This window comes from Mytilus trossulus, chromosome 1 (genome assembly GCF_036588685.1).
Source record: "Mytilus trossulus isolate FHL-02 chromosome 1, PNRI_Mtr1.1.1.hap1, whole genome shotgun sequence".
NCBI classification, from domain to species: Eukaryota; Metazoa; Mollusca; class Bivalvia; order Mytilida; family Mytilidae; genus Mytilus; species Mytilus trossulus.
The window spans coordinates 45,796,449-45,810,604 of NC_086373.1; the positions used below are offsets into that span (position 1 = coordinate 45,796,449).

The 14,156-nt window shown below is 30.6% G+C and overlaps 1 protein-coding gene across 5 annotated transcripts in view; it reads left to right on the top strand.

The window, feature by feature from the left end:
- Positions 1-14,156, top strand: part of LOC134725567 (inositol 1,4,5-trisphosphate receptor type 1-like) — a 248,363-nt gene that overhangs the window by 145,151 nt on the left and 89,056 nt on the right. For 3 of the 5 annotated variants that reach the window (XM_063589500.1, XM_063589516.1, XM_063589508.1), the window contains 3 exons: positions 1,928-2,053; positions 2,786-2,833; positions 13,271-13,471. In XM_063589500.1, the coding sequence (XP_063445570.1) occupies positions 1,928-2,053; positions 2,786-2,833; positions 13,271-13,471 (375 nt within the window). The remainder of the gene's footprint in view (positions 1-1,927; positions 2,054-2,785; positions 2,834-13,270; positions 13,472-14,156) is intronic. The other 2 variants (XM_063589525.1, XM_063589534.1) reach the window with 1 other exon arrangement.

Consider the following 14,156-nt stretch of genomic DNA (forward strand, 5'->3'; position numbering starts at 1 on the left):
GAGCTAACCCATGTATCTGGAGGCTTTACTCACCCATTCTAACTAAAAATAAGATGAAAAAACATCCAAATTGAAATTAAAACTGAAAAAAAAATGGTTTCTACCACCAAGGGCCTTTAAACACTTACCATGCTGAATTACCCCGGTAATGTTTTCAGAAAATGTATAATTTCGTTTATTTGCAAAAATATGCAAATTATATGCAAATGAGCTTAACCCTGCTGCTGAAGCATTATGATTCCTTTAAATCTAAGGTAGGTGATCACAGGGCGGGGTGGTCAGGGTGAGGAGGCAGGGGAGGATGGTCGGTTATTTGCCCCAAAGTTTGTCATCAGGTGCTAAAAGCGTCAATTTTGACAATTTTTCATCCTTTTTCTTGACCCAGAAGACCCAGGGATAGTGGTATAGTTATCCAGCTGTAGCCTGCATGTAGCATGGACCCCAGTTAACAAATTGACCCAAAAAGTTGTTGGGTGGGAGTGAATCTGATCTTGGTTCAGCAGTCTTTAGAAGGTCATTTGGACCAAAAATACAGAATTTCACAATTTTTCTGATTTTTGACTTCAAATGGGACCCAAAACCTAAGTAGTCGTGTCCTATGCCTATATCAATAATAATTACGATCAGTAGTTATATAATAGTTTTAGGCCTCTAAACTTCCTGTGTAAGACACAGAAGGGAAGCAGAGTTTCATCTGATTTAAATTCGTCCGTATTTGAGCTCAAAATGCAATTTATACATGAGAAACATGACATTAGATAGCCTTAGGTTGACGGAACATGCATAACTTTCCGAAAACGTATCAAAACGCTGACTTCTAAAAGTATGGAACGCCATTGGAGCCAAATAATGGTGGTTCCGGTATGCCTGACAAAGGACGGTCACTGCATGGTTAGGGTTAAGATCTGTATACTTTTTGGTGTTGATTAAACAAAATTTTTGAGTTATTGAGTTTTTGGTAAAAAGAGGGGGGGGGGGGGGGTTCACTTATCACTCTGTATCTTATAAACCTTTAATGATTATTGCTTAAAACTTTACACACTTAATTAAATTAATTTAAAGATCTGTATATTTTTGGGTGATGATTAAAATATTTATTTTAGAGTTATTGAGTTTTTGTAGAAAAAGTGTTTTTTTCTTCACATTTTGCACTGTATCTCAGAAACTATATATGATTATTGCATAAAACTTCACACTCAAGACGAAAGGCGTATCTTATCATGTGCTCGTGTTTATTGAAATTGATACATATTTGAATTAAGACATAAGCAGTAAATTATTGCAGACAGTCACTTTTGTAAAAAGCAATATGATGTGGACATATTTGTTCCTTATACAATAGAAACAAATTGGTTTAGAACGTTTATGTGATTCCATTGAAATTCAGGAGATAACTCAGAAATTAAATGAAAAATCAATTTAGTTCTGAACATTAATATGATGAAAGAATTTATATTTTGATTTTATATTCATGTTGGAACTCCAACAGTATTTTTCGAAGTCTTTATAGTGTTTAAGGATCTAAATAACAGATTATAAAAAATATAATGGAATGCACAATCAATTATATATAACATATAAAAATAAGAAAATGTGGTATGATTTACTATGGATTCATTTATTTTCGTGGATTAAGAAAAACTTGCATGTTAGTTGATATTTAATTTCATGGTTTTGCCTAAGTCTGCATACAAGCCTGTAGAAAATATGTTATTCTTTGAACATTTAATTTTGTTGTTCACCTGTACCAACAAAACCACGAAAATTGGTATCCAACGAATAATAATGAATCCACAGTAACAGTTTTCAATATATATAATGATTAAAAAGATTTTTTGAGGTAGATAAAACCAGATAAAAAAGATAAATGGAGAAGTGAAAAGTTTATTGAGAGATATGATGATTGTTTTTTCTGTTTGCTTTTCAGAATGATGATATAAGAATGCATGAGGTGATGAGGTATGCACACCAGTTTTTGCAGAGCTTCTGTCTAAAAAATCAGCAAAACCAGGCCTTGTTACACCAAAATATAGAACTTTTTATGACTCCAGGGGTAAATATAATAATTATTTGTTCATTTTCTTCTTATGATAAAGCTTCAGTAACTTCAATTTTGTAGTTCATCTTGATCAGAAGGTGAAAATAGGAAGCCATATTCTATTGTCCAAAACGGTTGGGATATAGCTTACACATCTGTGAAGTTCAGTAAATTCTCATTACTCATCATCCCTAAATACTGTGTGAAATTTATTTGAAAGGTCAACAGTTTTCCCCTATATTGAAGCTCCTACAGATTATAAGATACAGTGTCTGTTACAGAGTTTCCAAACATTGTTTTTTTCTTAAACCAAATCATTGGGTGCTAGATCAAACTTCTAAAAAATGTAATAACAGATTTTAAATATGATATTAGAGTTTCCCAACCAACAAAAAACATTTTCTAGCTTAAACTTTAATATTATCAGAGGACTTTTTCATCCTAAGCCATTCACATAAACCATGGTTCTTATTGTCACTTTGTTTATCAACAGATGACCTATAGTAAAATTCTATGCAAAATTATTCAACCAACCTCTTGAAGAGACCATATTATCCCACTCATGAAAACTAAAAAACCTGAACTCCTGGCGCTTTGATTGTTTTTGTAAAAATAAAACGTAGACACCTATATTTATATTCCCACTGACAGAGAGGGTGGTGTTCAGTTATCTCCATTAGTCTGTCCATCTCTGACTGTACATGTTAATCACCATCTGTAATAAGGAATACTTTGATATATTTTCAGGAACTTGATAGTGTTGAGGCGACCCATTTATGCTATTTCAGATCTCCGGTCAGTCAATTTTTGTTTGACATTACTTTTAAGTATTTATTATACCCATTGAGCATGGAATGTTATGTTTTGGTTTACTTTTTGTTTTGGTCTAATTTCTAACTACTGGAAATAAATGGATACCTCTTTAATAACGGTACAGAAAAGTTATACCAACTCAATATTAATGTGTTAGGTTTATTGTCTCGACTCAACAAAGTTGTGCTGTTCCCATTAGCATAAACAATTTGTTAAAAGTTATTAGAGAAGTTCAAGATAAACCACTATTGGTAAGTCATTGATATTTGGTTTGCAGATATATTGGCATTGGTACATCACATTTCCTGGGGTTTTTTTAAGGTTTTTTTCCCTGCCCTCTCAATCTTGGTCTATTCACTTTGAAAATTTTCCATAATTTAAATGCTAAAGTTTTTAATTTGGTCAGTTTAATGGGAACTGCTAATGGTAAGCCAATGGTATTTGGTTTGCAGTTATATTATTATTGTCAGTTTTCATATCCATTGAGATTATTTTGCCCAGCATCTCGGGTATTGAATTTGAATTATTTGCATATGAAAGTTTGTAATTTGGCTAGTTTATGATGAACCACTAATGGTATGTCAATGATATTTGGTATGTTGTTGTTTTAATATCAGCAGATCTGTTTTCTGTGGCGATTATAAGCCAGGCTTTCTTGTTAATCATTGTTCATTGACTTTGAAGTTTTACACAGTTTACATGTTAAATTTTGTAATTTGTTCTGTTAAAAGGGGTATTCTTATGCATGTTTTCCTCATAGCCATTTTATTTGTTTTGGATTAAACATCTTCTAAATATCCCATTTAATTTGAACAATATGCTCAATAAGGGTGTATCATGCGCTCTTGACGCAACGCAGCTGTTTATTTATATTTTACAATATAATTGCTTCATGAGACCATTTATATTTGGTTTTCTGCTGTATAAGTTTCCTTTCCTTTCAGCTTGCAGCCAAATTAAGTCTCTATCCTTTTAAAAGTAATGTTTCAAATGTTTTTGAGTTTTAACCTTTTTTTTATTTGACTGCAAAAAAATTTGCATTCGTATAATACTATCATATAGACTTCCTCCTCGGATGACACATTTGGTTTCCTGACAATAACTTTAGTTTAAGAGAATGGATCTCTATGAAATTTTAACAGAAGGCCCAATACCACAAAATGAAGGTTGGGGATTGTTTTTATACGCCCTTCAAAATTTTGACGGGACGTATTATGGTATACAAATGTCCGGTGTCCGTCTGTCTGTCCGGTGTAAACATGTCGCACCGTAACTTGAGAACAACTTATCCAAATTTCATGAAACTTAATATAGTTGTTTCTTATGATGGTCAAATGATCTGTATACTTTTTGGTGAAAATAAGATTAAAACTTTTTGAGTTACGGCACTTTGTAACTAAAACAGGGGTGTGTTTTTTTCACATGTCGCACCGTATCTCAAAAAGATTCTTGATTATGGCTTAAAACTTTAAACACTTCTTAGTTATATTAATTTTAATATCTGTATACTTTTTGGTGATGATTCAAAATTTAATTTTTGGGTTATTGAGTATTTTGTAAAAAAGGGGGAGGGTTTTTATACGCCCGTCAAAATTTTGACGGGACGTATTATGGTATACACATGTCTGTCCGTTTGTCTGTCCGTTTGTCCATCTGTCCGGCGTAAACATGTCGCACCGTAACTTGAGAACGACTTATCTAAATTTCATGAAACTTAATATAGTTGTTTCTTATGATAGTCAAATGATCTATATATTTTTTGGTGAAAATAAGATTAAAACTTTTTGAGTTACGGCACTTTGTAACTAAAACAGGGGTGTGTTTTTTTCACATGTCGCACCGTATCTCAAAATTGATTCTTGATTATGGCTTAAAACTTTAAACACTTCTTAGTTATATCAATCTTAATATCTGTATACTTTTTGGTGATGATTCAAAGTTTCATTTTTGAGTTATTGAGTATTTTGTAAAAATGGGGGAGGGTTTTTTTACATGTCGCGCCATATCTCAAAAACGATTTATGATTACTGCTTAAAACTTTACACATGTCTTTGTTATATTAATCTAAAGATCTGTATACTTTTTGGTGATGATTCAAAATTTCATTTTTGAGTTATTGAGTATTTTGTAAAAAAGGGGGAGTTTTTTTTTACATGTCACGCCCTATCTCAAAAATAGTTTATGATTATTGTTTAAAACTTTTCACACTTCTTTGTTATATTAATCTAAAGATCTGTATACTTTTTAGTTTGACTTAAAATTTTATTTTTATTGATATTTAGTTTTTTGTAAAAAATAACAGGGTGGGGGGTTTCACATGTCCCGCTATGTCTCAAAAACAATATATGGTTATTGCTTAAAACTTTCTCAGAAACTATTTATGATTATTGCATAAAACTTACACACAAGACGTCGGCGTATCATGTGCTTATGGCGCAGCTGTTTATTTTACATGTCGCGCCATATCTCAAAAACGATTTATGATTATTGCTTAAAATTTTACACACTTCTTAGTTATATTAATCTTAATATCTGTATACTTTTTGGTGATGATTCAAAATTTCATTTTTGAGTTATTGAGTATTTTGTAAAACAGGGGAGGTTTTTTTTTTACATGTCGCGCCGTATCTCAAAAAGAATTCATGATTATTGCTTAAAACTTTACACACTTCTTTGTTATATTAATCTATAGATCTGTATACTTTTTGGTTTTGATTCAAAATTTTAATATAGTGATATTTAGTTTTTTGTAAAAAAAAAACAGGGTGGAGGGTTTCACTTGTCCCGCTGTGTCTCAAAAACAATATATGGTTATTGCTTAATACTTTCTCAGAAACTATTTATGATTATTGCATAAAACTTCCACACAAGACGTTGGGGGTATCATGCGCCATGCTGGTGCAGCAGTTTATTTTGGGTTATGGTACAAACAATTTTGGAATTAGGGGCCAAATAGGGGCAAACGTATTGTGTGTGAGTGTATTGATCTCTCTGAAATTGTATTACAAGTTTCCATATCACAAAGGGAATACTGGGATTGAGTTTGGGGGTAATTGCCCGAAATATTCAGGAATAAGGGTAAAAAAAGGGATAAATAACAAGCATTTTTCTAGTTTCCAGATAATATAACTTGTGTTTAAGTGTATGGATCTCTCTGAAATTATACTACAAGGTTCCATACCACAATGGGAAAGCTGGGATTGAGTTATAGCACAGAATCTAACCATGTTGTTAGATTTTGGACATCAGACCATACTAGTTAAATCAAATGTCCCATTTAAGAATTTTAAGATCTTTTACCATATTTATTTGGTGTCAGAAACCTATATTATGTCAAAAATTTAATCACAATCCAAATTAAGACAGAATCAAGCTTGAATATTGTGTCAAAACTTGACCTTATTGTTAAGGGTTCTACCTCTGCTATCGTATCAGGCTGCCCTCGGCAAAGAATTTTATTAATTTAATATTTATGAAAGGTGCATTTATGAAGTGCTTAAAATTGTTTTTCAGGTCAAATTTTCATATGAATTGGACAACCTGTTGTTGGGTTGCTGCCCCTGAATTGGTAATTTTAAGGAAATTTTGCCATTTTTTAGAAGACCGCAAAAATTGAAAAATTTTTCGTCATATTTTGCTATCACGTTGGCGTCGTCGTCTGAGTCGTCTGAGTCGTCAGAATACTTTTGGTTTTCGCACCCTCACTTTAGTAAGAGTGAATAGAAATCTATGAAATTTTAACACAAGGTTTATAACCACAAAAGGAAGGTTGGGATTGGTTTTTGGGAGTTTTGGTCCCACTATTTTAGGAATTAGGGGCCAAAAAGGGCCCAAATAAGCATTTTCTTGGTTTTCGCACTATAACTTTAGTTTAAGTAAATAGAAATCTATGAAATTTTGACACAAGGTTTATGACCACTAAAGGAAGGTTGGTATTGATTTTGGGAGTTGAGTTCCTAACAGTTTAGGAATAAGGGGCCCAAAGGGTCCAAAATTAAACTTTGTTTGATTTCATCAAAAATTGAATAATTGGGGTTCTTTGATATGCCGAATCTAGCTATGTATGTAGATTCTTAATTTTTGGTCCCGTTTTCAAATTGGTCTACATTAAGGTCCAAAGGGTCCAAAATTAAACTTAGTTTGATTTTGACAAAAATTTAATCCTAGGGGTTCTTTGATATGCTGAATCTAAAAATGTACTTAGACTTTTTATTATTGGTCCAGTTTTCAAGTTGGTCCAAATCAGGGTCCAAAATTAAACTTTGTTTGATTTCATCAAAAATTGAATAAATGGGGTTCTTTGATATGCCAAATCTAACTGTGTATGTAGATTCTTAATTTTTGGCCCTGTTTTCAAATTGGTTTACATTAAAGTCCAAAGGGTCCAAAATTAAACTTAGTTTGATTTTAACAAAAATTGAATTCTTGGGGTTCTTTGATATGCTGAATCCAAACATTTACCTAGATTTTTTGATTATGGGCCCAGTTTTCAAGTTGGTCCAAATCAGGATCCAAAATTATTATATTAAGTATTGTGCAATAGCAAGAAATTTTCAATTGCACAGTACTCAGCAATAACAAGAAATCTTCAATTACACAGTATTGTGCAATAGCAAGAAATTTTCAATTGCACAGTATTGCGCAATAGCAAGAAATCTTCAATTGCACAGTATTGTGCAATAGCAAGTATTTCCAATTGCACAGTATTGCGCAATAGCAAGAAATATCTAATTGCACAATTTCAATTGGAGTTATCTTTCTTTGTCCAGAATAGTAGTTGAATCAACTTAAATCATTGTTTTATACAATATACAATGTATATTCACTTTTACTACCAACTGATGAATTAAAACAATCTTTACCATTCAGTGATAACAAGCACTTTTTTTACATTTTAATATTTTATGATGTATTTAGATGAGTAATTATTGTTGCAAACTCCATTAGAAATTTGAATTGAGATCGGTTTTGGAATAAAGGAAAAGGGGATGTGAAAAAAAAATTGAGGGGGGGGGTTCAATTTTTCTCATTTGAAATTTCATAAATAAAAAGAAAATTTCTTCAAACATTTTTTTGAGAGGATTAATATTCAACAGCATAGTGAATTGCTCAAAGGCAAAACAAAAATTTTAAGTTTATTAGACCACATTCATTCTGTGTCAGAAACCTATGCTGTGTCAACTATTTAATCACAATCCAAATTTAGAGCTGAATCCAGCTTGAATGTTGTGTCCGTACTTGCCCCAACCGTTTAGGGTTCAACCTCTGCGGTTGTATAAAGCTGCGCCCTGTGGAGCATCTGGTTGGTTATTATCTTGACTATTATTATAGATAGAGACAAACTGTAAACAGCAATAATGTTCAGCAAATTAAGAACTACAAATAAGTCAACATGACCAAAATGGTCAATTGACCCCTCAAGGAGTTATTGCCCATTATAGTCAATTTAAAAAAAAAATCGTAAATTTTTGTTACCTTCTCCTCTGAAACTACTGAGAAAAATTTAACCAAACTTGTCCACAATCATGATAAGGGTGTTTAAGAGATATATTTTGGTATACCATTGTCTGTCCATCATTAACATGTAGGACAATAACTCCAAAAAGTTATAACCAATTTCTTGAAACTTGGGTTGAATAATTTATATTTTATTGACATGAGCTTCCTTTTGACCTTTAAAAATTGTAGATTTTACATTTCCAAGTTATGGGATTTTATTTAGAAATAAGAGGCTTTCCCAGTTTTCGCACAATAACTCAAAAATAGTTTGAGTAGTTTTGATAAAGTTTTTGTGACTGGTTTTACATCTTTTAAATTAAGCTTCCTTTATTTTCCTTATAAATTTCTGATATGACATTGAGGAGTTATAGAACTTTATTCATTGGAAAAGCTACGGGTGTATCATGCGATCATGGTGCGGCTCTTTATTCAGTTAAATTAACAATGAGACAACTATATGCTATGCATAGAATTATTGTAAGATGTACATGTTCAGCAAGCTTCATCTCACCAACCTCATTTTCCTGGTTCATTGACCTACATTAAGTTTATATGATACCTGTCAACTCATAATTCAATTATGATTTGTAAAGAAGGTGAGAAATTTCAGTGTTTTCAAGGTTCATTAAACTATTTTCAGATTTGCTGATAGAAAGATATATGTATGAAGATAAAAATTAAATCAATAAAAATATAATTTGTTTTAACCTTTTGTAGAGGTCATGCTTTAAATTAATATCATTTTATAAATTGTTTTAACTTTCAAAATTGACTTTTTTAATATTTCTAGTTTTGCATTCATCTGATAAATGTAAGGAAATTTAACATGTACTTATCATATAATCACAAGACTATTGTTTGCTTTATCTACCTAGTATCCCACTGTGCTAATAACCAGGAATTGTTTAGATATTTCATTTATCAATTATTTTTACTCCTAATTTATGTCACAACTTTACAGACTCTAGAACATGAAACATAAACTCCTTGAAGAAACCAAGGACTTGTCATTTTATTTATCCGTTATTTGGATTGTACCTGTAATTAATGACAACTCCACAGTGAAGGTAACTCAAAACTGTTAGCTTATGGTTTATTACTTGAGTAACCATCTGGGGTGACAAAGTTCCTTTTCATAGCAAACCTGTGAAAAAGTTACTATTAAATACCACACATTATTTTCTTTAAAAATGTCCAAACATTTAAATCAAGTTGACTTGAACATTTACCCTTGTTGCCTTAAGGTAGCACAATAAAAATATTTTTTTACTTCCAATCACTAACCTTTAAAATGGTGTAACTTTCTTATGAATGCATAAAAAATTATAAAAGAGGTATATATAGATAGATAAAAGATAAATCTTTTAAATGGATGCAATATTTTTATTATGCAATTATTATGTAATCAATTATTACGTAATTAGTGGCAAAATCTTGGTCAGTTCACTTGAATGAATTTAGCTCTATCATCTCTTTAACTATACAGAAAATTTTAATGAAATCTTAATCAACACATGGGCTTCAAACGGGTGTCTCAAATTGTCCCTATGTTATTCCATTCTCTCATAAATCTCTAATTAGTGTAAACATCCTTACCACATAAAAGAAGATAATGTTCAATTAGGTGTAAAATTTGTTCTATACATTCTATCTAAAATCTGAGACACCCTTTTGTAGATAATGGCCATAGGAACAACATATAATAAAATAAACCCTCTAGGAATACCTATGAAGAAGCTAATTTCAATTGAAAGTGGAAATTTGGTGAAAAATATTTTAGACACAGTTAACATTATAATTGGTTACATAATTGTTGCATAATACTAACATTGCATTAATTTGAAAAAGTAGTCTGTTAGCTATCCATAACTACCACTTTTATAAACTTCCTAGCATTATTAAGAAAGTAACAGCATTTTAAAACTTGGTAGTTGGAGTTATAAAATCTTTGTATTGTGCTACCTTAAGTTGAAAAAAGTTTGCTTAATGTGGTTTTGTAATAAAACACACCTAAAAAGAAATGGAATTGGTTCCAGAAAAGTTTGCCTTTTCTTCCTATGATTTTCTTTTGTTGCAAATTGCAAGCTGCATTTATCCAGATCATGAAGTTTTGTTTTTGTTAAAAGAAAAAAAGGGGGATATTTTTTTTTATTATCTAAGTTGCACATGATGTTTTATTATTATTTAAATGAAAGTTACTCTAACAAACTGACTATTTAAATCCTGAACTCCACAAGCAACTGCCATGTATTTTTTATTTTGATTACATGGCACTGTAATTTACTGTAAAATAATATCAGGGTGTCACTTTACTCAGGCAATATCTAGAACAAACCCTTAGTACTATAAAAGATAATTATACAACTGGAAATTAACATATCCATTAGAATAAACATTGCATTAAAATGTAATTATCCCAGAAGGAAGAACATACAATTCTGCTTCAAACAATATGATCAGTGAAGTATAAAATTAAGCATTTTCCAGCTTGCTAATAACTAAAAAGTGGCATACAATACGGTAGCATGATCAGATATAATAAAACATCCAAATTCAGCATGTTGTTATCACTCATTAGCCTTAGTAGACATCCTGAACTCTTTGAAATGATGTGAGGTCATCAAATCTGTTCTTTTGTATGAATTCAAAAGGTGTTGTATGGATATGCACATGGAATTTATTTTGTTGACTAAAAGTAAATGATGACTGGTTCTCTAGTAACAATGATCCAAGTTCAATTAATACAGTGGCTCTTATAAGGTTGAGATGTACAATATTGCATCAGGTTTTAGTGCCAAATATCAAATTTCAATCGCATTAAATCAAAAAGGTCAACATTATTATTGGTGTATTATTGAATGATTAAAGAATGATTATATGGTGTACTTGTCCAACTGCTAAGAGTATATTTGTTCTGATTTTCATAGATCATTGATAATGTTGAGCATATGTGATACCTGTAGAAGAACCTTTTGTTATAAAGACTTTCAAGCATAACATATAAAAATGATCTATGCTATTAAATGAGACGACCTCATTTTGTGTGTTGTTTCTCTTCCTTCCACAATAAATTAATCACCATGCCTTTGTGTCCTATAGTAACCATGCATAGTCACATTTTTCATCCATTCTTATGATTATTCAGTTTGGGTTATTTTGGGAGAAAAAACTTCAGTTTAGAATGGTTTTTTATGCCCCACCTACGATAGTAGAGGGGCATTATGTTTTCTGGTCTGTGCGTCCGTTCATATGTCCATTTGTTCGTCCATCTTTCACTTATTTAATTTCTCCAATGACAATGTGGGGACGTGGGGTTAGTGAGCGTGCTCTCTAAGGTTCTTTAATTAAATATGATTTTTTTATTTTTTTTAACCTCTAGTATCTAAAAAGCAAACATATATACATTTTTTAACATAAGTTTTGATGGTTAAAGTTTCTTTGGATATTTTAATAGTGCAAATAAAATTTAAGTAAAATTAAAATGTCTTCTGTATTGTATGCCTTAAAAAATGAATCCATTTATTTTGGGATTTAAAAAAAAATAATATCTTATTTATATCTGCAATAATACAAGCAAATGTGATAGAGTGCTTTCTATTTATTTTTTATTAACCACAGCTGGCTTTTTAATTGTAATAAAATTCTTGTCAAACAAACAAAAATAAAGCAAGTATTAAGTAAGCAAATAATCGTTGAGGCAAAAGAGATGAAATAGATGTTATGGAAAGAAGATGTGGGATAAACAAACAAGACAGCAAATCAACAACACAAAAACATCTAGAGACATCCAGAGATTAAAAAAAATGTTCACCTCTGTCTGAAATAACAGGCTTTACTAACAAGCTTTGTCAATTTTAGTCTAATAATACTAATAAAAGTAATAATAACAATTTGCTCTTAATAAGTGAATTTGTTTGTAATTAATTTGAGACATTTTGGTCATTGTTTTAAGATAAAGTTTATTACAGATATATTCTGTATTATATATCTTAAAGATTATAAATGGATGGATGTGCATAACATGTGTTTCTTTTTTTAAACACACTAATACAAAATAGGAGATATTGAATGATGAATTAGAACAGTCATTGATCAACATATTATGGAATAAAAAAATTATATATTAAAAACAAATGAACTTATGTGCAACTTTGAAGAGATACAATATAATAACTATGTTCATGAGACTATATCAAATATGTTTTCCGTTGGCACATCATGTTTCAAAACTTTATAAATGTAGTCAAGATTGCCTGTTGTCATTCTCTTAAAATCTTACAAGAAATTTTCAATTATATTTAAGTCATGAACAGTTGAAAATGATAGAATAAGTTTAGTTGTATGATATGTATATGCCTGTCATTGATGGACAGATAATGGTTAACTGTAAAATGAAGTTTTTTCAGTAGATAATGCACTTGTTTTTGAGGTAAAAGTCTTTTTAAAAAAAAAAAATTTAACATTATAGAATTATAAATATTATATCAGTAATGAATGTTTATCTCTGTGAAAAATATTTTTGAATGACTTCATTAGAACATTATTTGTCAGAAATATATTTTAGATATATACATAGGTGATTGTAAGTGAGATAGCAATTTATCAGAATGATCAAAAGACATTCCTAGAGTTCTGTATAGTCTTCAACAATAGTCAAGAAAAATTTGTAAACAGGTTACCAGAATCTTCCAACGGTCTGACAATATATATATATATATTTATTGTTCAAGTTTTTTAAAGAAAAATTATCCTTGGGAAATATGTTTAAATCATTGCCTAAGAAAAAGGGAAGATACCGGTAGTTTGGAATTGTACAAATACTTAGGATCATTTGTTAATTTATGCGCTGAACTTTCTTAATTTCATATCAATATGAATAATTTTGACATAATCATTAAATTGAAAATATTATGATTTCAGTTACTTGAAGCTGAAACAATGACTGCCATTTTCCAAGACAATACTGTGCTTTGTAATGATATATCAGAAGCAGTAGTACAACACTTTGTTCATTGTATAGAAACACATGGAAGACATGTGCCATATATCAAGTTTCTACAGAACATTGTTAAAGCAGAGAATAAGTACATTAAAAAATGTCAGGATATGGTTATGGCAGAGGTAAATATTGAATTGTTTTAAAAGAAAAGGATATTATGATGAAATATTGAATTTAAGCTGATACATATATATCACAGTATTTTTTTTACCTTTATAGCTCACCTGGCTTAATTAAATGGCAAGTTTGAACTATTGTCTTCACATGTTTAAATTTATCATCTGTTTACTTTAAAAAAAAAATCACCTCTTTACTTTAAAAAAAAATCACCTCTGGAACAACCACACCAATTGAAACCAATCTTGGCCACAATCATCATAGAGTATCTAGTTTAAAAATTGTGCCTGGTGAACAAACCTGCTAACAAACAAAGCCACCATTTCTAAAACTAGAACATAGGGGTTAAGAATTGTATAATATCTTGCAACCGATATAGGCAGATGAAATCTACCTAATCAATGTGTTCAGTAAATCAATATCTACCTTCTTGCAAATGAAGATGATTTTTTGCTTTTTTCTTAAAACCTTATGTGTATGAAATGACAGGTGTAATTCTGTGTATTTTAAATAATCACAGGTATTGTTTTCTGCACAGTTTTTTGTTGGAAAATGCTGCTAATATTGACAGCATTCAAAAGCTTGTTAGGGAATTCTACTTAAAAAAACACTCTATTTTTATACGATCGCAAAAATTAGATAAAATTTGGTGGTATATTGGTATCACGTCGTCAGCGTTGTCCAAAGAAG